The 24364-nt window shown below is 41.8% G+C and overlaps 1 protein-coding gene across 1 annotated transcript in view; it reads left to right on the forward strand.

Moving 5' to 3' along the window:
- Positions 1 to 5173: 5173 nt before the first annotated feature.
- Positions 5174 to 24364, forward strand: part of rps6ka1 (ribosomal protein S6 kinase a, polypeptide 1) — a 39975-nt gene continuing 20784 nt past the window's right edge. Inside the window, exons 1-2 of the mRNA XM_031847127.1 lie at positions 5174 to 5775; positions 11315 to 11359. Of these exons, the coding sequence (XP_031702987.1) occupies positions 5713 to 5775; positions 11315 to 11359 (108 nt within the window). The 5' untranslated portion in view covers positions 5174 to 5712. The remainder of the gene's footprint in view (positions 5776 to 11314; positions 11360 to 24364) is intronic.

Consider the following 24364-nt stretch of genomic DNA (forward strand, 5'->3'; position numbering starts at 1 on the left):
GAGCTTTTCTGGGAAATGTTTCCTATTTTATCCTTTGAACTGTGTTGACTTCTGGGCTCCAAAAAAACATTTATATACACTGCTTTAACTTTATCAATATTGTATTAATGTTCAATGTTTTTACAGCATGAGAACATTCTGGCTTGCTGAATTATTTAAAGTATTAATGATTATATCAAAAGCATGCTACTGGAGGAATTATTCATTTATAATTTACCCATAACACACATACGCAGATGCAGTTTATAACAAAAGAGAGAACTATTCATAATATTGTGTTTTTGTGGTTATTCACTTTATGGTTCCTTGGGGAACAACCTTTCCATTAAACTCATTGTTGTTTATTCTCCATAAGCACGATACGCCAAGCAATTGCTGGCTTTGGGGTTCAAAGTTCCTACTAAGTTCAATGATTACCTCCATATAATTCAATTGTATGCCTTTACTCTTAAAGGAGACGTTGAGTATGTGTAGTTGATCAAAATGCTACTTTTAAACATCTTTGAAGCAGCGTTTGCCTTTATTCGTGCTTATAACATTGAGTCTAGCACCTTCAGGGATTCAGCGAATACATCTATGCTGTGAACTAGCAGAGCTACACTTTGAAGTTATAGTTAAAGTCTAGTATAGATTGCACAACAGTATCACTACAAGGAAAGGGCAACGCCTGATGAAAAGGCTGTAATGAAAGAGCTGCCCTCCGATATCTGGCACCCCCTGCTGTTATCCTCTTTGAACCAAGAGAAAGGGAAAAGGGAAGAAGAAAAGTCTGATTTATATGTCAGCCAACAAAATGGCACGTTGTCCCCATATTTTCAGATATTTCGAGAAAATCGGCATACAAAAATCTAGTCCTGAATGGTGTCTCTGCAGAAGACGTGTTCATGTGACGTAGCCTCCAAGTCTATGTTTGCTTCTAATCCACATGGTTAGATTTGAAGCATGATAGAATATGCTGCGTGTTACTGTATACATCATTCCACCATCAGTTATGGAAGAGTGTATTTCAAAGGAAAAAAAGGAAAAAGGAAACTGTATACTGAATAGTGGAAAAGGGTTTTTTGTCATTATGAATTCTGACTGCATCACTATTGATCTTCTGCTGAGTCAAGACGTTTTCTGCTGGAGGGAGAATAACTGAGCTTGAACGTAAGACATCGGTTCACTAGTCTGACAAATCAAGTATGATCTTAAAATGGAAAACCAATGGATTGGAAAATTCTTGCCCATTCATACTCCGGCACTACCCCAATGCTCTTGTCCAGTCTAGTTCAGTGATTATTTTTTTTCCACTGATAGCAGTCCTTTATGAGGCATATTATTGATGCAAGTGTTCTGCTGCTTTTTTTCCCTCCTGCTCATGTACTTGACATTGAATGTTTACATTGACCTTTACAATGGCTTCATCCATCTCTCAGTGAAATTCAATAACACGACGATGCGTTACCGTAGCTTATTTGCGCTGAACTTGGTCTCAGAGTTGTTTTTCTATTAAGAACTTGTGCTTGCCCAGCCCAAATACCAGAGATACAAACTCAAGCCTCAACATGCGGCATTTGCTTGACAGCGCACCCATTGCAGGCATAAGATTATAATCAGCAGACTCTGTCATGCATCGGGAGCTGTTACTGCAAAACGCAGTTTTGACCAAAAAAAATCAACAAGATTATACTTATGCAACAATGGAGAATTGTGTAAAACTATTAGCCTCTCTCCCTTTCTCTTTATTTATTACCAATCAATGTTCCCCTCCCAGTCCATCTGCAGCCTCGCTGCGCTGTCAGACACTTCTGTGACAAATGATCATTCCACAGATGTTTGAAGTACAATAACGCTATTTGTTCATCATCTCTATATGGCACAGAGGCAATTTTGAATCATACACTGCCATCTTCTCCTGCCACAGTCAGTCAGCAGAGATTTGATAATTGCCTTTGCTCCACCATTGTACAGCTAATTAATTTGTTCCGTGCGGCAGCCCCACTGATGGCAATGATCCTTGCACTGCAGACATGAGCTCATTGAGCATAAGAAGGAATTTTTAATAAAGGTCTGAAAGCAATGTTGTGGCCTGACACACCCAGAACATTACTGAAATGAAATGTATTAAGATTACATTTACTGTAGCTGAACAGACCATGTCCATGACCCTGTGCATGCTGCATTGATCTGCACTGTAGATAGGTTATATTTAGTGTTTTGCTTTAATGCTGGGATGTTTTTGTCTTTAAATGGAGTCAATTCCTGGCTCCCGTGTTGCATCAACAAAGTAATCCACTGGATTAACAAAACAGTTTGCTTGATGCATCAACTATATTTAATCTACTTTAGATGCGGTTCAGATTTTCAGTTCAGGCTAGGAAAAGAACAGTAAAACAGAATCCTTATCAAACACTTGTTCAAGGATTTTAAGCAATATGTAAGGTAGTTCCAACATACACATACACACAGAGCAGCCCCGCAAAGGTGGGCCCACTGTTGTCAGACATTCAGGGAGTTTGCAATGTCTATAAATGAACTTACTTCCACCCAATTTAGAAAGTGCAGTAAGTAAGGAAATCCTATACTATTACTTAAATATGATATTTGAAATATCAAATTTGAAAATATCATATTTGAAAAGCAGAAACGAGTAAAATCAGATGCAGAATAAATGAAATACAGACAAAGCAAGCATTAAAGTCAAAGGACAGAAATAAGGAAACAAAGCTGCACAAATATATACGTAGATGAAAAAACATATGGCAGTGTGGCAAAGGCTGAAACAGATGAATTTTGAGAGGCTGCCACTTCACAACTTGAGTATGCATGCATTTCCATTTTGATAGCACTGTTTGCTGCTGTGTAGAGAAGAGGGGACGGCATATTGTATGATTCATTGTTTCTCCTACTCAACATCGCTCTCCGTTTCCTCCACCTCTGTGGTTTCAACTCAAACTGAAAATGAAGTGGAGCAGCAGTGTCATCTTTGCATCAGTTTATCTAATTTGCAGTCCATCGTTTGGGGACCAACACTCCCCACTATTTAGTCACAGCTCAGCACATTTTGCTCCTGCGTCAATTCACCAACAATTCAGCGTGGCGTTCTGCTCCATTGCACATGCACTGCAAGCCGGACTGAGTCATATTACCCATGATGCTTCTTGTCTCGCCGAAGGTGGGGGAAGGGTATCCCTGGAGTCTCTGTCACTGGGTGGGAGACACCTCTGAGTCATCGCTGTCACCTGTGATGTCACTGGAGCATCATGATTTAAAGAAGAGATTCCCTGCAGTCAGAATACCAATGGACCTCACATCCAACAGCTATACGTCAATATGTCATTCAATATCAATGGCCTTTCTGAGCGGTTTCCTTTTGGCCCCTATAGCGACCAATGTATTGACTTTTGGACAGCATCGCTTGTAAAAAGAGCTGTCTACCCAGGCCTGCTTTTCATTTGCTCCCATGAATTCTCTTTATTACACCCTCACAGGATCAAACCGAACATATGAAATGTATCATATCATGATGGAGGAGCTATAAACAGCGAGAAATGTGAGCAGCAGTACATAATGGAAAATGGGAAGAATGAAAGGAAAGAGGATGAAAGATGAAGAAGAGGAAAAAAACTATCAATGGTCCGTCGCACGGCTGCACTGAAATACAAACACCAATATAGCATTATGAGGTGCCATAAGTGTTCCCTTTGCAGCTGCTTATCCATCATGGAGATGAATCGATGGGTTAATGTGAGCTTTGGGAGGGCAGTGGCTTTGAATGTACCATACAATGTGACTGTGATGGATAACCCTCCCACTCTGTGTAGTCATCTTACATTCCAACCCCCTTTGGTGGTATTTGTCAGAAAATAAATTAGCTATACATTGACCTTAAAAGCGCTCTCTTTCCATTGACTTCCTTCTCCCTGGTGTGGAAATGTGGAGGAAAAGGTGCCAACAAACAGGCATTCAAATACATATGTTGCATCACTAAATGATGGATCTTGTAAACATGTATGTGTAGAAATACTGGCAAATCATCCACGGAAACTAACATATAAATAGCTTAAAAAATGAACAAATTAATGTTTTTTTCTGGAGTGAAGACACAATGTTGTATGTTAACTGCTTGGACGCAAAGTCCAAAAGCCACAGGTGTGTCAAGAACATGCAATTACAAAAAAAAAGGAAATGTTTTCCTCTCCAGTACAGATCAGTGTGTTTAACCTGTCACAAAACTCAGAGTGGTGAGTGCAGTTAGACATCATCAATGCAGCACTTTGCATGTGCCGTTGTTAAACAACACATCCATCAAAAGAATCTACCAATCCATCTCCCAATTCATTTTTACATATTTTCTTTTGTTTTCATGAAATGCCTTCATTATCTTAATTTGAATAAATTAATATAAAATATACAATCCATCCATGGCGAGGCGGTTTGATGCTCCCCAGTTGCCAATAGTAACCAAAAGCTGGCCAAGAGCAAAATCCACTCGGCAGTGAATGAAGCAGAGAAGTGTTGGAGGGTTGTATTATATCACTGAAGATTCAAGGACCATTACAAGAGCTGTTGTCAATGAAAAGCATGCCTCATCAATGTAATGTCCGGACAGAATCAACCAGCTCTGGTCACGACCCAAATTCTAGCCTCTATTAATCTTTACATTGTGTTTATTGTGTAATCCATGTCATGCACTTCTTTGCAACAGTGTGTGTTGTTTTCAGACCTATAGGAGGTGGTGATGTGTGTCAAAAGGCAATGTGCACTAAATATATTTTCAGAAAACTGAATTATAATGTTGTTTGGGAAAAGCAGACATGACAAGTCAGCTGCACACTGCAACTCCCTGCAATACCATCTGTTGCGATCAATTTCACCGGACACATCGTACAGCCACACAGTGCTCTTCGGCCGCCATTCATCCCCATTCATGAATTGATTGACAGTTTTTGTCCTGGAACTCAGAGGATCTAATACTCCTCTGATGCACCTGCTGCACCACAAGCTTCAAAGAAAGCAGGCCGGTACATTAATAGCGGGATCGAGTCTGCATTACGTATTTGCAGTTCATCTCTGCGCCAGATGAGGGCACGGTCAGACCTGGGCGGAACCAGCAGGGAAGGGGGCTGGGAATCCTGCAGGAGTCCGCCAATAACAGCTCGAGTTGGAGCCTGCTCGTACTACGGAGCCACACTGAGGTCTCTGCGCGCATTGCACACTGCTGGGGGACCGGGAGAAAACATAAGCACGTAAGGGAGGAAGCCGTACAGATTCCATACGGCGTCGATGGCAAAGGCAGCAGGAACTCTGGCTAATTCCTTCAGTTGGCATTAGACTCCCGCACCGTCCTGCTTACAGGATCACACTGTTGGGCTGCCCCTCTGACGCTCCCACCGCGTGTACCTGGACGGACAAGAGGGCTTGTTTGGTGTTCATGGTGTTTTCAGCTGGATTATCACTTTCAATAATTACGCACAAGTGGCCAGTAGCTGCGGGAGTCAAATCCAGGGATTACATGTTTGTAAGGCTCTTGGTTGTGCTCGCAGCGTCTGCGTGCGCGTCTTCTTCTCTGAGCGGAGCGCAAAGTGCTGACAAATCTACTCCACCTGGACTTTGGATCTGAGTGAGGAGCTTCCCGGTGAACTGCACCTGACGGGAGCGGCGGCACCAACACAACCTGGGGGAGACCCGAATTCGTAGCTGAGGGGGGAAACTGAAAATCCTGCGAAAATGCCTCTCGCTCAGATCGCAGATCCATGGCCCACGATGGAAATACTGCAGCTCGAAGCGGAGGTAATGAGAGGTGAAATCATATGTCGACGCGGTGTTTGCATGCATTGTTTGATCCGCTTTTTTTTTTTGTATTATCTCATTTGGTTTGGTTCAGGTAAAATGGCGCACAAGGAACACATCAGCCCCTCAATTCAAGGTGTTCAGTCACCACTCTCTAGAAAAAGTTATTTCAAACTATACATAGCCGACATAGCTGGGGGTGAGTAGACGTCATAATTAATAATGTATGTCCAGTGTTTTCAATAAAGCAAGTCAAGAGTTTGTGGAGGACATGCCACTTATATTCCACACAGATACTCAGCTCTTTGCAGACAATCGTGTATCATGTATAGGCTGTGATTGGCAGTCTGAACCAATATGAAAATGATCATTTTTACCTGTTCATGTGAGATAAGCACCTTTCAGAGCTCAATATAGAAATACTTCACTTTCTCTTCTACCACTGAAGCTCTTGGGCAACTCCATTTCCAAGCTCACCACCAGAGAGAAGACCAGTCAGTGGTCTGAAGGGAATGTACTGGCTGATGATCCTCACTGTCTGTCCCTGCTCTCACCGGCACAGTGGTTTCCAGTGAATTCTGTCTAATGCCTCTTCACACATGGCATCGCAAATTTAGGGACAATCTACTTGGCTCATGTGGACCATTAAAGTGAGTGTCACGTTTAGAATTGAATAATGTGAAACCTTATTAAGTTTGTTTTTTTTCCTCTTTTTTTGTATTCTTGCAATTTTTTTAGTTTGATTTACAAATTCACTGATGCTGCCAGTCTCATGCTGTAGCAGACTCATAAAGATGGAATGTTTTACAGTTTTCTGAGAGAGAGAGAGAGAGAGAGAGAGAGAGAGAGAGAGAGAGAGAGGTACTGTCCCGATGTAGCATTATTATTCATGAATTCTTCAATTGTCTCTTGAGCAGGCTGGTTGCTTAATGAATATGCATCTGCCACATTGTGTTGATGATGAGCAGACATGGGCTGCGTGGAAGCAACCTGTGTCACATTATGCTACACTTTTCTTGCAATATTGCACAGTGTTCTCAATCAGCCTTACGAGAGATGAGTCTGATTATAAATGAGGCTCATTCTTCCGTCTCTCGGCCTAGATGGCCTCTCTGATTTGACAAAGCTGAGGAAATAATTTGCAAGAATTCACTGGAAAACAAATATTTCTCAGAACCGTAGTTTTGCTCCTCAAACTTGAGGCCTAATTCATGAAAGACAGAGTAATGGGTCTTGACTTATTAAGCTATGCATCAGAAATGTTGGGGAAAGTAGACATTATCTAATGTACACTTGCAGTTACAGTTAATTGTAGAGCGGACACAGGTGTTGTTATTGGGGCTTACGATGAATGAAAAACCTGCGAATAATGCAGAAAGAAGCACTTTCATCGTGACTTATAGTTCGTCCCGCATGCAGACTCCACTATTTACAGAATTCTGCAGCATATTAGTTGGCGGAGTAGCATGTCACAGCCGAACAGATGGTAGTGCCGAGGCTGTGAAGAGTGCTAAGATTAACACTGTGAAAAATATCCTGCCTTTCACAAACAAATTAGTGGGATCATTGCTAAAAATATAGTAAGTGTATAAATATCTGTGTGTGTGTGTGTGTGTGTGTGTGTGTGTATATAGCGAGGAGAAATTATTTTCGATCTCACATCAGCATTGCCCCCGCCCCCGAAATCCAATATCTGTAATTGATTTGATCGGACCAGTCACCGTCAGTCAGAGTGGGATCTTTGCCATTTATCTCTGTCACCAACCTACCAGCCAGCTGCACACTTTGGTTCCTGATGGCAGAGCGAGACAGCTCAGGGCTCAGATTGATTGAGCAGAAAGAGCGACTGGAGGCCATGCCAACGAACATGTTGGGAGAGTCAATCGGGAGGCACAGCCGTGGGTCTGCTTGTCACACGGACAGATGGGATAGACACAGAGACGCACTTTTGGCTGATTTAGGCAAAGAAATGATGAAAGGAAAAGAAATGTATCACAAAGGCATTCCTGTTCTCATCTGCACACATTTCAACAAAAAAGGGAGTTGTTATGATATCGCCGTTGTCTCCCCGCCACTCATTCTGTGAGTGGCTTGTGTTTGGAAGGTGTCATGAACGGAAATCAGATTTACTAGCTTTTGTGCTCGAAGCTGTGGCAAAGCAAACACTCAATAAATGTGCAAATAGAGCTATTTCAAAGTGTGTATTTAATCGAGCCCCTTTTATTCATCACCAAACCCCTGTCTGTTATGAATTAACATCTCTGTGAATCATCTCTGACAAAGACACTTTTAACAAATCATCCCCATCCTGTCCCAGTTGAGTCACCACCACCTGCATTGGGCACTGTCATTACTAGGTTAGTGAAGGTCCTCCACAAAAGCTGAGTCATGCTTCTGTCAATGTTTGGTTATTGCAGATTTCCTCTACAGAAAAAGCATTTTAACTCTTAATGAAGAATCCCTCCAGTGCCAACACTGAAACTTATGATATGATTTCATTGATACAACTCATGTTAACAAAACGTCAATTGGAGAAGGGACACTATTGTTTTGTAACCAAGTCCTTGCCACTTGCCGTCTTCTTTAACAACCTGAACCCCTGTCTGAAATGCAGTTCCTGCTCTGGAAGACATTGCAGCATCTGGACTCCAGTCCACCCACTGAGGCAGAAAGTCATATAAAACTATTTAATACTTTTTATACTCTCCTCGCGTTTTAGAATGAGTGGACTTCTGTTTCTTCAATAGATGGAGGAGATGAGACAGAAGCAAACTAAAAAGGTGTATTTCTAAAGGACTGCACAAGCTAAGACTTAAAATGCAGGATTGCACAAGCCCAGATAGTGGGGAGAGACAGAGATAGTCAGTTCTTAAGTAATGTGCCATGTAGAGGAGAAAGTAGGGTTAACGTACGGAATGTGTGCCATGTTTGCAAGCTAGGCGTGGTCAGCAGTGCACGCTCGAATACGTGTGAGTCTGCATGCTCAAGTTCAGTTTGTGTGTGTGTGTGTGTGTGTGTGTGTGTATATATATATATATATTAACGTTGCATTGGCTTAGCTCCAGCTAATCTGGGTGTAACCTGTTGAGCACCTGAACAAGGCTGCGGGAGTGGAGCAGGGCTGGTTTGGCATGTGATAACAAAACCCTTTGCTTGATGGGTGCTCCGAGAAAGAGAGTCCTAATTTATTTTGAATTAAAAGTAAAAAGTTAACCTGTAAGTGAGGCCATTGACCAAAAGACGGCGGCAGTAGTAGTAGTGTGACCTGTTGTCAACACTGGCAGGAAAGATTACAATACATCTAGTCAGATAGGATCAAAGGCACAGACAAAAGAATGGTTATTGTATTTGTTTTAGTTGCCTAGTTACAGGAGAGCGCTGCTCTAATCACGCTGTTAAAACACAAATCTATCAAACACACACCGCATCGGTGCTCTGAGATTGTTTACTTTGCCTAATCATATAGGAGTCCTGTGAGAAATTAAAAGTTCTGGCTCTGGCGGGCTTAATAGGCTGGCCTGTAAATCCGTTTACAGCATGCTTGTGGCCTGTAAATTCCTTCTAGTGATCTTGTGTGCATCTCCTATTATATGTGCCTGTGCACATATAGATCAAGCACTTCTGCAATCCTTTCTAAATCGTGTTCTTTTTTACGTCTTATGTCTTTGAGCATATTCATGTGGCTGTTTGTGTGTGTGTGTGCATTCCTGTGTTCTCATTGAGGAAGCCCAGGGGAGAGAAAGCACCATTAACTGGGCCACTTGGATCAGCCATGCACAGCTAATGAGGTTGAAATGTGTTGAGCAGCAATGTTGGGAAGGCATTGTTGACCACACACACAGAAACTCAGACAGTTGGAGGATTCCCACCACTGGTCTCCAGCATACTGGGTTCAACAAAGCCCACCACACACACACACACACACACCTCACTGATGGCATGTGAGTTGAATAGAAGGGAAGAATCGGAACGCGGAGTGAAGTGGGGCAAAGCCCATAATAACAACACACACTGCACTTCCTCAAGGTTTTCTTTGAAATTACCGCAAAAAACACTGTGCTTGACTTCAAACTGCGCTGGTCCGTTTAATTGTTTCCGCTTCTCCTGTCGCCTCACATTTACAGCTGTTATATGTTGCACAGTTCGGCTAAATTTAATTGAGTAGATGATTAAACTCCAACCAGATGAGCTGTTGGCCTGGAAAAAGTGCCCGGGGTCGTAGCACCCATCCAATTTATAGCTGTTGGTCATTGCTCGAAGCAGGAAAAAAACATCCAGTTGCCAAACGCATCCAATCTCTCAGCACAGAATGTATTGTGAGGTATAGCGGCGACAGTAAATTAGGTCCACAGTCTGTTTCCTTTCTGTTCAGAAGGTCTTTCTTCCCTTTCAGTATACAAGAGCTTAGCAAAGCCGCACTCTTGTGCTTCCTTCACGTCTTGCACTGCATTGCCCTTTCTGTTTAATGTTTGATTGTTAAGGCCACTGCTCGTCATTGTGTCGACTGCCTGTCGTATTTTGTGCAGTCTAAAGGAAGAGGAAAGAGGACATGGAGGAAGTGTACAACTTCAGGGTCGCTCCTCTGTGATGGGAAAACAAAGCGGAAAGCGGAAAAGGCTGGGGAGTAGTTATTTAGGGTGTTCTCACACTTAGCCAGAATACTTGACTCTGGACCCAGGAGGGTTCCTTTGATCATTGGAAGGGGGTCAGTTATTATCATGGATTCATCTTCACATGTTTCAGAGGTATAATGCTATACATCATTAATAAGACACATATTTCACATGTTGAGGTCAATGTACTATTCACAGGGAGGCCTGTGAAAACAATTGTACTATAGTACAACTGCACTATAGTGTGTATGTGTACATGTATGTATGTATTTATGTATATTCTAGTGTCCAAATGTGAAGTTCTGTGATCTTGACACGATGAACTCCTCTATAAATGTATAAATGCCATTTATATGAGTCAGCTTCACAACTCATTGTTGTTCCTTTTTAGACTTTACAAAGGCAATGGCAAGTGATCCTAATTTGACTTGACATCATAATGGCCCCTTTTTTCTTTTTCACATCCCAGGTATCTCCTCTGCATAAAATACTCATTATTGTTCTACCGTTGTGTGCAACAGAATGATATACGCATATAATCATGTAATGTCACTGAAATTCTACCCTATGTCCAAAGTTAGCCACCACCCCCTTCTGCCGCATGAACAATATGTTGATATTCCGATTATTTTTCGGTGAGCCATTGTTTTACAAATAACAATGATTACCCTTCTCTGCAAGACTTACCTACTGGGGAGCGGATGAACGATGTGCATTTATGTGTCAGCCCTAGATTATTAGGTTTGCCAGCAGAGGAGCAAAGTGCTGGATGCAGCGGACTGTTGCCACCCCCACAGTCTTGCAAATATTCTCTTGCATCTCTCCCCCACTCTTTCTGTGTCTGCCGTCTCCGTACACACACACACACACGCATGAAATATGCACTGTCACACTCTGACTGTTTCTCACATCTGCTCTCTTGACAGAATGGGCAGAGCACTGCTGAGGATGGAGTCACGCCTGCTGTCAAGGTACATGGCATCTCTGGAACACAAACACACACATACTCGCACACGCAAACACACACAAATGTGACTCAACATCCATGCGTCCTAGCCTCCAATAAATTAGAGTGAGGACTTGGACATGCTGCACGCTGCACCAAATTCTTTGGCTTTTGTTTGTGCTTTTCTATAAAGGCGAGCAGCAGCAGGCGAGTTTCCATCAAAGGGCAACATTTTTGCGTGACACTTCATTTTGAGCCATTTTGATTTCTACTAAAGGAGGAAAAGAACGCCGTAACGCCTCACTCGCGTGTCCATGCAAATGTGTGACTGTGCGTTGATTTATTCATTTAGCAATCCCATTGACAGCCCTCCGAGGGCATTAGCTCGGCTGGACTTTAATGTGTTGAATACTGTCAGAGTGAGGCTGATCGAGCGACGGGCCAGCTACCGTGTTTAGTAATGTCTGGATCAATATAATACAGCCATAGTGTTACATATTCTGCATGTCCTCGTGTGTCCTGTTAACTATATCACACGGAGACGAATACACACAAGCATGCACGAAGAGAAACAAACACACTGAGAATCATCCAGTCAGCTCTTTCCTGAATCTTGGCCGGCCTCTATGCTTTATTGTCCCGCTCTGAAACGTGATACTGTTTCCTTCTGTAGTCTATTTATCTCCAGCCATGTAGCAGAGGACAAGAACAATTTTCTTTCTTTTTTCTCTCGTCCTCGAGGGGGATAGAGACCGAGGAGCAATGTGGTGTAGTCTTTCAGTTCAGAACAATGTGTGACTGCAGGAGAGCTGAGGGGTTTCAGTCAAAGGAGTCGGCACACAGGGATCAAAGCCATTAATGTCTGATTGCAAGGGGGGGGGGGGCAGCTTCATAGGAGAACGGTCAGCATGTTTAGGATCATTATCAAATATATTAATAAGGATATTTTTCAATGTCGATACATGCATGATATGCTAAATGGAGATGCATCGAGACCGAAACTGATATCCAATGCTGACTCAAACAGCTGCATCGGTTATCGGTGACAATATGCCAATCTGGTATCGGATACCATTATTTTTAATGAATATCAATTCAGTACATTTATATCTTCATATTTATTTGTTACTTTTAGTTTTTCACAGTTAGGAAAGCAATGTTTAAGTCGAGCCTGATGTGGCCTTACGCATAAAAGAATGATCCCAGTCACTTCCACACAGCGAGGCATACAGATTATTAAATTACTTAGACTCTTTTTTTCCCCCTTTTGTACCGATTTTGATATTTTTACTCTGGTTATCTGCTGATGCAGAGTACCACTGGGCCCTGTGAGGTCTTTGGAATTATTTTTATGTAAGGTAACGTGACGCCAGAGATGGCTGTGTCAATAAAAACCGAGTTTGTCACGACAGAAGAAATATGACTGAATAATTACGCTGAAAAAGAAACTGGATTGGTCCCATCTTTGCAGATACCCGATCCACATAATAAGGTTAGTATAGGCGCAGTTACAAGCTTATTGGATTGGTACATCCATAATCATATCATCACAATATGACTCTGCTAAAAGTTGAGAATATTGGATTATGGCTCGGGCCTGGGCAGTTCTGTAATTATGTACGTTAAATGTGTTTTGCTAATTGATTGGGGAGTATTTCAGTAATGTGATCAGTTATGTATCTTGTTAATTAAGATGACCTATAAATGGGCTTAGGGATTTTCTGCCTGTGTTTCTACAGGAGAATTTGCTCATAGATGTTGTGTAGCGTTATATGTTGATGGATTTTGACAAAACTGAGGCATCGATTACATTTGTCGTGGACGGGGGGGGTGGACCTCGTCCCCAGTCCCCAGATTGTTCTGGCACCAGACGGGCAAAGAAGTTTTAACCAGGCGCTACGGCGATCGATGTTGAGCTGCTGTATAAATGCTGGGAATTTGATAATGGCGGCTGTTATCTACTCTAGCCGTGGGAGTTACCTGGCTCCAGCAGACAACGGGGGGTAAAGGTAACGATTGGGACCAAGGAGAGGGAGAGAGTGTTTCTATCCTTGCTGGCTGAACTAAGGTTTAAACCTGATATAGGCTTTAGAACAGTGAACTGATTGTCCTTGGCATTAAGGTATGTGTGTGTGGGTTTGAGGTCGGTGAGGTGAAGTCAGTCCTCTACTCCTGAAGAAGACATCTACAGCACTAATGAGCCCTCTTCTGTGTCCTGATACTTCTCTCCCTCTCTCTTTAGCGCTTCACACGTTGTACAAATGGTGAATACACAAGAGCATATTACTCAGCTAGTAGCGTCGCTTTTGTCTCGCTCATGCTTTTTTTTCTGAGCCATTAACCAGAGGCAGTAGGTAAGGCACCCTGGCAGGCGTCTGCTCACAGCGTTTGAACCCAGTGACTCTTGTCTTTTTTTTCCTTCAGCCTTTTTTGTTGTTTGTTTGTAGCACAGGAATCAGATAAGAATAGAATGAGACAATATAGAAAGCAAGTTCTATAGTGCTGACTAGGGATGTATCTAATTTTCATTATTAATAGATTATTATAGTCTTTTTTTTAGTCTTAGTCCAGTGGTTCCTAACCTGAGGGTCGGGACCCCTACATCAGATTATGAAATCAATCTAAGGCCTCGTGAGATGATTGTAAATGGTAAGAAATAAGAGCGAACGTAATTTTGATACATACAAAAAAACAAATTCAGACTTTTCTCTAATCTTTGCTTCTTTCTTGTGAAATACTCTATAGTATCATCACCAATGCTTCAGAGAGCTTAGAGAGCACAATAGTTTTCTTTGAACTGCTTGTTTCGTCCAAAACCCCAAAACATTTGGTTTATAATAAAGTAAAACATAGAAAATTGGTTAATTCTCGGGCTGTATCAATATACGAAGTAAAAAGACTATAACCACCATCTCTCATTTTATTGCATATTCCTTTATTTGTCTCTTTACACAGCTATCGTCATCTCAGTGCAGTTTTAAAAGAGATAAAAGCTTGAAAAAGGACTTGGATTCGGGTGTGACAGAACAGTAGCTGTTAAGGGCAAATGGCCTCTTCAGAGGTGTATTGATGGGATCATCAGACAGTCACCTGAGAGGATCTTCATCTGATCGGTCTCATCGCAGAGGGATCATATTACACAGCAATTTACTCCCTGGCAATAAGCCAGGCTCACAGTGATCGGCCCCCACACTAGTGTGGAAATGGGCCTATTTCTATTTCTTGCAACAAATCACCTCATCGTCATTGAGGATACCTGGGAGAACGATTTGTTCAAAAAGCTGAAACGATGAATGTGACGGCCTCAGTTTCCAAGACAGAAGTGCTTTGGGAAGGTACTTTTGAGAAAGAGTGAGAGTTCAGCTGTCTACCATGGGACTACCATGTATCAGCCTAGCAGGCAAAGGTGACCTTACATGAGGACATTAATCAGGCCAACAGCTATATCTGGACTTCTTGCAGTTATTTCGAAAAAATGTGGTTGCTGCTGTTTTTAAAGGTGTTCTTATAAAAAAACAGCTGTATCGGCATCAATTTTAATAATCAAATAATGTGTTTCTCATGCAAAAACAGCAATTTTTCTGGTTTCATCTTCTTCAATGTGAAGATTTGCTGCTTTGCCTGTTTTGCAAACCCTAATACATCATTTAGAAAATAAGTTCACTCATTAAAGTAAGATTTAGTTTAAATCCACCGAGCTGATAAATGGAGGAAGCCTAAAAAAAATCAGAGCAGCTACTCCTCGTCTGCTGCAATCTCGAGATCAACAGCTGCTGTGATCCGACTGAAGAACTGCAGACCTGGTGAGGCTTGCAGCAGCTAATTTATTCAGCCTTGTTGTAACGAACCCAACCGAGTACATTAGGCTGCCTTACTAATCGACGGTCTAAATTAAGTAACAATAGTCTCTCATTGTTAATTGTGTTTATCTTTGTTAGTAAGGCTGAATCACTTGGGTTTTTAATGTACGTCAAATAAAATGTGTGTCACACGTATATATCTATATATCCTTAGTCATTATTTATTAAGAATATAACCCTCATAAACTCCGTTAACCTGCTTCATCAGGACTGTGTGGGTCCACATCCTGCAACCACTTGAAGAAGTTCCTGACAGGGCCACAGATATTTTACCTTTTCATGCCTCACCCGACCAATCACGCGTCTTAAATCTCAGTCGATGTATTCATGAAGATATTAAATTAGCTTGATTTTAACAGCGGCCGTTAAAGCAGTCAGGGAAAACCTTGCACTTTATTACCACAAATTGTTACAGTTTTACTTTTCACGACATCTTTTAACGCAACGTAAAATGATTGTCCGACCTCAAGATCTTGTAATACTCCAGCAGTGTGAGGAGGATTGGTTGTCATGGTTTCACATCAAAGCAGCCTGACAGCCAACCCGGCAACAGAAAAAGCGGGAATATAATTGTTTAATTCCAGGTTTTTCTCTGTTCCTGAAAATGGAGGAAGCAATCTGAGCACACGGCCTTTGCAGTTGTTACAGACATAATGGGGGAGCACAGGGCAGCCGCTAGAACATGATGTTGAAGGACAAAACCAAGACATTCATGAGAAATAATGTCTCTGGATGTAACGAGGTGGGGTGTCACAGTGTCTGGTTGACACTTTGACTCAGCATGAGGGTTAGGACAGGAATGGTGTAATCGTGTTTTGGCAAAAAATACAAAGCTTGGGGTCTAGGAAACTGTACTGAGCATTTTTTAAGGTTATTTTTAAACATTACATCCCACGATATTGCTGTTTGGAACAAACTGAGCATATGGATGGATGGTGGAAGTGGCTGATGTAGCCGGAGTGGTTGTAAAATGTTTCTTTGGACGTTTTGATATTCTCTCCTCCTACAAACTGCTTACAGTTACCTTCTAAGTCTGCATTAGGTGAATTTAATTGAACTTTTTATCTACTTTTAAGCTTTTAAGGACGAGATGTCCTTTAAGTGGCCTTGTTTATGATGCATGATTGGGTAAAGTATAAAAATTGATGTATACTTTTTAAAGCCCTCAATTCCATAATAACTGGGGAATTATTTTCTCGTTAAATGTTTACTCCATGGAATGAACTTTTCCCACCCTTGTAATTTCCAGAAGCCCAAAGTGATGTCTTCAAAATGCGTGTTTCACAAACGCATTCCACAACCCCAAATATATTTCATTGATGCACCATGTAAGGCAAGCAGCAAATCTTCACAATTTGCCAAGCTCGAACCAGCAATTGGTTGGCATATTTGCTTGAAAAATGACAGAAACGATGATTTGATTATCAAAAAGTTGCAAAATCGACTGCAGCTGTGTAGAGAGATTGTTTTGTCAAATACACAAGATGATGGTTTCGTTCTAAAACAATCTTGAGTCTTAAAGGACTCCGACATGCATTGATAACTAATGAAAAAAGCACAGTGTGTGGTCAATTATAGACCTAGTATGTAGTTTTGCTTCTTTTGTGTGTGTGTGTGTGTGTGCTTTCATGTCCGTCTTATTTCTGCTGGTGCGATTCCCTCTTCAGCAAGCCTGAGGGCAGAAGGCAGAAAGCGGTAATGCTTTTTACAGTGTTGTCAGTGACATTTTGTTGTACTCCCTAATGAAGGTAACGTCTTTTTACTGCAGCTATGTGCTGTGCGAGTGGTATTAGTGCTTTACTGACCGAGTGATGAGAGGGCACAGCGGAGGGGGAGACGGGAGCGAGGGACTTGTCAAAAGCGTGAGGGGGGGAGGGGGAGCAAACTGCAAAGGAGGACTGCAGGAGAGAGAGAGGAGAGGAAACAGTAGGCTGCCCCTGCATAGTTCTCCCTCCAGTCAATCGAGCACACAAACGCAGTCAAACAGTTCAGAGCTTTGTGACTGAAGAAAGACCCGGCATGCAGGAAACCAAAAAGGAGGAAGTGGCAGAATAACTCAGCACTTCAGAGACTGTGTGTGTGTGTGTGTGTGTGTGTGTGTGGGTGTGTGGGTGGGTGTGAGAAGCGGATGCAAACACACATTCATGTAGCTCTCTGTGAATTATGATCCAATATACCTCTGGCTAATCTGTATATATCCTCAGATCATGAACCGCAGGCTTCCACATGGCGGTGCATCTTTGGCTGTGTGTGTGTGTGTTAATCACAAGGAGGCCTCGGTGTTGAGTGTTTCCAGGACTGATTAAATATTTACCAGTGGCGAGAGTGTGTAGGCAGGGGATAGCAGCTTACATGTTGAGCTTTTTGACCTCAGCGCTGCCGTAGATTGCTGCAATGCTGTCGAGTCAGGCTGCATAGCCTCACGGCATGCGTTGGTGCAGCCTGTAAGCCTCTCTGTGCTCTCGCTTTCTTTTGCAAACATGACCTTGCCTTTGAGTCTTTTGGCATTAACACACAACACACAATATCCAATTCCTTCTATATTATCAGTCTGTTTGCTGCAGTGATCGGTTGGGTATCCTGCACCTTCTATTGTTCACACGTGGTTTACCATCCTATTTTAAGATGAACTCGGAGATGATGCTTAGGAAGTCACATTGATGAGGAGTCAACTTTGCACACCACTGCTGTGGCAGCTGCCGCAAGGATATCCACTCCGTGCCTGTGTGAACTATACTTGGATTTATGTGGGAGAAAGACAAGCGGGCTACGTCTCCCTGCCTCTTCATGAGTAGTTGTGGTTGATACGTTAACGTCAATAACACTTATTAGGACTGTAGAATGTTGCATATCTGTATGATGCAGACTAAAAAACAGAGAAGCCTGAGTGTGACTTGTGACTTTTTTTTTTTTTTCTGATGTTTGAGTTAAAGAACGTGATGTTTTTTGATGTTGCGCCCCCACACTTTGATTGTAATGGCACGAAAAGCATGCATATCTTTATTTAAGTGAAGTAGTGATGAATCGCCGTCATGTATTATTATATAAAATATAACAACATAATAATGCAAGTAAAAGAGCAATGCACTTTCAAGTCTTATATCTAGAGATTAGAATTGGAATGTGAGTTAACAATAAATCACACAATCAAAGCAAAAAAAATGCGCAATGCCCAAGTCTAAAAATGGTAGGGAAAACCCTGCTGTTTATTCTGGCATCATGTTGGCTAAAATGTTTGGTAATATTTTTACAAACAACCACACATGTGAATAACGTTTTTTTTCCCCCTGTTTCCAGTCTTTATGCTAAGCTAAGCTAACATGCTGCTTGCTGTATCTTCATATTTGTGGCATCATGTTCTCCTGCAAGTCTCAGCAAGGAAGCCAATAAGCTTATTTCCCAGAATGTCTTCTAAAAGGGAAGTCTCCTCATATGGGGTGTACTTCCTGTTTGTCCTCTCCCGTCTGTCTGTTATGGCGAGCACTCTCCTTAGCTGGTATACTGCAAGTATTGCTCCTTTCAATCTGTTAAATTCACTGAACTCTCCTCAGACGGCCCGAGGGCTGAACGTCGGAGTCGAAAGAAAATGTGACTCATTTCTTTTCTACCTTCTCATTTGCTCGTCTCTTCCTCTATTCATCTCTTCCTACTTCTTGGCTTGCAGCCCTGCAGGGGCTGTTTGCATTTTACCTCTTGATGAGATGCATCCTATCATTTTTAAACTGCTCCACTTTCTTGCCCCTTTGGGTTTTGCTGACTAATGGTATGATTTATGTGTATCGCGCTTGCACTGGGCACCTTCGCTGTGGAGGTGTGTGATTTTTGCCCTGAGCTCATGCTGACGCTCGTATTTACACCAGGATATTGTGTTGCATAAAAAGCTGTGTTTTCGTCAGCCTACGTGGAGTGCCAGAAAGCTGAAGATTGCAAAATGGAACACGTATATCATTTTTGAAGTGTTTAATAAATAACCGGACACTATGTCAATATGGTACTCCTCAACCATCTGCTGCTCTTGTTTGCCAGCTTCCAATGAATGCCAAAACATATTTGCAAATACTGATGATGTATCACCAGATCTGTGATCCTGGATCAGTTTACTTCAAAATATTTGAATTTAAGCCAAGAGTTATACTGTTTGGTCGGCAAATTAGACTTAATATCGTTCTATATGCTATTTTGACATCTCCTTTTATGTCCCCTTTTCGCTTCCTGTACTTCGTGCTCAATCCTGCACTTTGTTATGTTTATTCCAACTCCGCACAGCATCATCAAACATTTTCAGAGCTGCGAAGTGTCAAACGCTTCTTAGAAAACCCAAACCACCATCTTGCAAAAGTGTGTTGAATCTTGCCAGGGGAGTAATGCATAATGCCGGCATCTGCTTGGCTGTGATCCCGAGTGAGCAGAGGCCTGTATTAACAAGGTTTGGACACGCCTTGGAGCTCGACGGAGCTAAACACTTCACATTCCACTGCAGTGTTAGAGGGAGGGGCTGACGGGAGAGAGGGTTGGGCTTAAAGAGAATAGAGCTGTCTGTGATTATTTCACTCTGGGTGTCAGGATGTAGTCTAACATGCACTTAATATAGTATTGTCAGGATGTAGTCTAACATGCACTTAATATAGTATTGTCTAGTCAGTGCACATGCTATGCGGGTGTTCTCTTATTCTGTCTGTGGCAGTATAGGTGTCCTTAACTCAGTTGAACTTGTAAAAAATAACATATGTGCCATATCTTCAGTTGATTCTTCCTGTTGCTTAGATAAACCCTAAAATGTTGCAGCTGTCCAGATTTGTTTGCTTCTTGCTGTGAGCCGTGTAAATCTGTTCTGTGAGTGTTTTCGGCATGTTTTTTTGCACATGTATGTACATTCCCCCAAAATGTGACTGCTTGAACAGGGTGCAGCAGTTGTGGAAATAAAAAATGTCAACTTTTACATTTTAAAGGGGCTGAGTGCTGATGTCGGCACAAGCTCAGAGGTGACTTTGGTTGTGCCCATCGCAGATGTGGTTCCAGCACACACACACACACACACACACACACACACACGCGCATGCGTACACCAAACACACCCTGACAGCCAGTAAGAATAGTAAGCAGGGTGTGAGCTTGTTTGTGTTTTTATGGCATTGCTTTGCTAAAAGCAGTCATTTATATCGATCAGTAGTTCGAGAGCTTGGATCACACTTTGAGACAGGACACCTAGGAGGCAGCCTACAGCCGCTCGCACACAATGTAAAAACGTTAGTTTCATCATTTCTCACTCTTAGATGCATTATAGTCCACTGTCTTACCGTTCCAACATGACTCAGACGGTTAACGCTCCTCTGAAATGACTGCTGAGCAGGGTTGTGTTCTCTTTGCAGTCCCCCCTTCTACCCACTATCTTCTCTTTCTCTCCCTTTCCTCCCCTTGGTAGCATACAATACCTTCATACCTACTTTCATTTCCTGGGTGTGTGATAACTTGCTAGTTAACTATCGCAGTAATGAGCCAAGAGCTGTTCATACAAGATGCACCCGAGGGCGAGCATGCGCAGCGCAGTTTACATCGTAATTGTTGCTCCTAAATCTTCAAAGAATACGGCAGTTGCAGTTTTTATAATCAAACTAAGATTTTTCAGATTAAGCAAATACTCTGTTAGTTTGATGAAATATCAGAGGATTATGTTTTTATGACATTGGATTTAAAGATTAAAGTGTCCGCTTGTAGTGCAGTCTGAATATCCAACCTTAGATCAAAGTGAGAGTCTGAAGTAGAAACAATCGAAAAGGATTATTCTGTAATTAGACCGTACGCTTTAAGTACCTCAAAATAAAATTAGTCTTATCAGAGGAAGTGATGGAGTCTGTCTCTCTCTCTCTCTCTCTCTCTCTCTCTCTCTCTCTCTCTCTCTCTCTCAGCCTTGTTGTCACAATATGAGCAACGGTGCTGGACAGACCACCGGTTGATAAACGCCAATGTCCCTTGAAGTCACAGGAGTTCTGGGGTCGAGTCAGGCTGGATTAAGAAAGTGAACAAGAACATCCTTAGGGTTATCTGAGAACAAATAATTCACAGTAGTTGTATTTTCATCATTAGAAGAGGTGAGGATTGCTAGACGGCAACCTTTGCCTCACAAAACAAATGATGGTAGTGCTTTCAAACTGCTTTTAGGACGGAGAATGCATTGAGATTTGAAACCGAATACTGTGTTCTCCTCTGCTCCTTTTTTAGACCAGAACATCAATACAGTCCCTTAAGATGTATGTGGTCTGTCATCTTGTATTGGCAGTCTCCCAGAACGGTACCAAGAATCTTGGGTTTTTTTATACAAGCGACATTTTTTCCTTAAGACCACTATGTTTGTTAGATTATAACCTCTTTCAAGTTATGTTTTTCTGATTTTAAGTTTTTGTTTGAAGAGCACAAATTGCTGTAGTTTGTGTGACTTTCAGTGTGCAGCATCATGCATTTGTTTCTTTCTTTCTGTGTGTTTTTGATTATTTTACGTTTTAATTCTGTTTATTCTTAACTCCATATTTATATAGAACTGTCATTGTAGAGCTGTATATGTATCCTAGATATTTTAAAGAAAGTAGTTTCTGTCAGAGTTGACAAAATTAGCATTGAAACTAATTGATGATCTCATGAGACTAATAAAAAGTGAATGGATACAAGAGGCACTAACGAAGAGGGAAATGACTGACAGCAATCTGAGTGAAGTCATAATCACACTTGTTTAATACTTGCTGCTTGACAGGAGAGCAATTAATTATATACATTTAGTTATAAACATGAGCACTAGAACTCACTCTATTATTGATTTTTAGCGAGTGAAAAGTTTGTTGAAGCTGATGCAACAAAGCCAAGTTCAGTGCATGAAGCGACAAGTTGTGATTGTTCTCACTGGTGATCCGCAAATGTCTGTTCAGAACAAGAGACCTTCACGAGAAAAGGGAGGTTGAATAAACCAAGATTATGGAAAGAAAATACAAGGATTAGTAAGTGAAATGCCTCTTGGTGCTTTAGTTGTTTGAATATTATGTCCTCATTCATACCTAATTCATGTACTAAGTGCTTTATTTGTTAGTTAAGTGCAAGAAGATGATCTCTTTCCTTGAACTGCAGCAACCAGTATAAACGTGTACACTGTTATCTATCACCCATAAAATTTCAACCCAACAAAATGAACTTTTCTCTTTATACATTGCCGCTGCAGAGGGATGTGTATCGTTTACCTGAAGTGTATTGCCTCTCCTTAAGTTAATTGCAGTCCTCCCTGCAGCATCTGTGCTGCAGCAGAAGACATTGAACTGTGGGAAAGCCTCTCAAGTGATTGGCAATGATCTGGTCTGAATTGTGAATTAATGGCCACATGCTGTCAACTCAGGTATCAGACTATATGTAAAAGAGGTGGAACCCACTTTTATAAAAACATACATGGATTAAAAAAAAAAAATTCTATTTAGTTTTAAGAGAAACAGGATGAAAAACTTTGATTACATGAAACGACTTTCAAAGAACATTTGAACTGTGTTGTATTCTACAGTAGAAATACATCTTTTGTTCCTCTAGATTGTGTTCCTTTTGTTGCTATATAATATTTTATTGACAAATTACAAAGAGCAAAAAGTGAATATATTTAGATTCATACTTTTGGTATACAATTTGAAAACTTCACCCTGGGCAATGAAATTGCTGTAACTCAACAGCCTGCTCCTCTATATGGCCATGGCAGCCATTGTCCTTTCAATTACACGTCTTGGATCCGATCATGAAGGCTTTGACATTATGAGGCTACCGACGTGGGTGTCGACACTCGACCTGAATACGTCCACTGTGTATCTCTTTTCTCTTCCATTCTCAATCGGTTTTGGTTACTTTCCCCCGTTGCTGCCTCTCAGTCTACTTACATCACACGTGGTAATGGGATTACATGTGTCGGTTTCAAACGCAGCGATGCCTGGCTCATTTGATTATTTTGCGAGCAGGCTGACGTGGAACAACCAGACCTGCCAGTTATTGCCTTCAATTCTTGTTCGATCGGACGATGCAAACCTTGGCGATTTACAAGAAGTGGAAGCATGCTCTGGTTTCTGTCAAAGTGCCGCATTGAGTGGACTCTGGTGTTCCAGCAGCAGCCCTTCAGATGACAACATCGGAGGGGAACCCTGATGACGCACACACCCTCCTAAATGAGAAAAGGCACTGAGGCTTGAAGATGCCCTCTATCATCATTTTACTCTGTACATTCCAGTACAAGTACAGCATCCTCTTCATCTCTTCCTCTCCTCTCTTATCTTCCGTCAAACGGCTCAGCACACCTCCCAAAAGTCTAATACATCATGACGTCTCGTAGTCCAGATAAAGCCTGCTTGTTTAATGATTTGTTAAGCAGGTGTCCTTGACTGTCCTGACCCCTTCTATCCTGTTGGCTTTTGTTCTTGCAAAGTTTCTGAGCCAAACCTTTCTCCCCGTCTGTGAAGTGTAGTAACTCAAAGGACAGCCTTAAATCAGCTCAGACTGAACGCCTTTGGTCACATCCTGAATCTTTAGTCTTTTTCCAGTCTTGCAAAAACATTGTGATTCCTGATTGACTGGCGTTTGGAGAATCAATAGCTTTCTGTGAATAATCTGAGCCGCGTTTGGTTCATCTGTTATGTATAAAGAACTCTTTAGTGTTCCTCCTCCTACACGGCAAGTTAGTCAGTTAACACAAGTGTGGAATGGAAAATCAGCTTCATTACGCAAGCCGGACGAACTTTGCTCTGACACACACGCACAATCTTACAATAAAAAAAAAAAAAATCTATTACCTAGGCTTATCACCATGCAGGCACACGCAAACAAAAGCACCCATACACGCCATCATTCACGTCTTATCAAGTGTGAGTCATAGAGTTGTGTTTTTGCTGAAAGTTAATTGAGCCTCTCCAGAAGGTTTTAAAGCAAATTAAATTGGCTCTTTATTCTTTGCAGTAGCTAACAGACCTGGTTATGATTGCCTCTGCAAGCCCAGGAGGGGTGTGTGTGTGTGTCTGTGTCTGTGTCTGTGTGTGTGTGTGTGTGTGTGTGTGCGCAGTAGTGCTTGAAGGTAGTAAATCAGTGATTGTTAGTGATGTTTCAGTGCAGTTTGTAGTGTGTGTGTGTGTGTGTGTGTGTGTGTGTGTGTGTGTGTGTGTGTG

This window comes from Anarrhichthys ocellatus, unplaced genomic scaffold (assembly GCF_004355925.1).
Source record: "Anarrhichthys ocellatus isolate YVR2014 unplaced genomic scaffold, GSC_Weel_1.0 scaffold7, whole genome shotgun sequence".
Lineage (NCBI taxonomy): Eukaryota > Metazoa > Chordata > Actinopteri > Perciformes > Anarhichadidae > Anarrhichthys > Anarrhichthys ocellatus.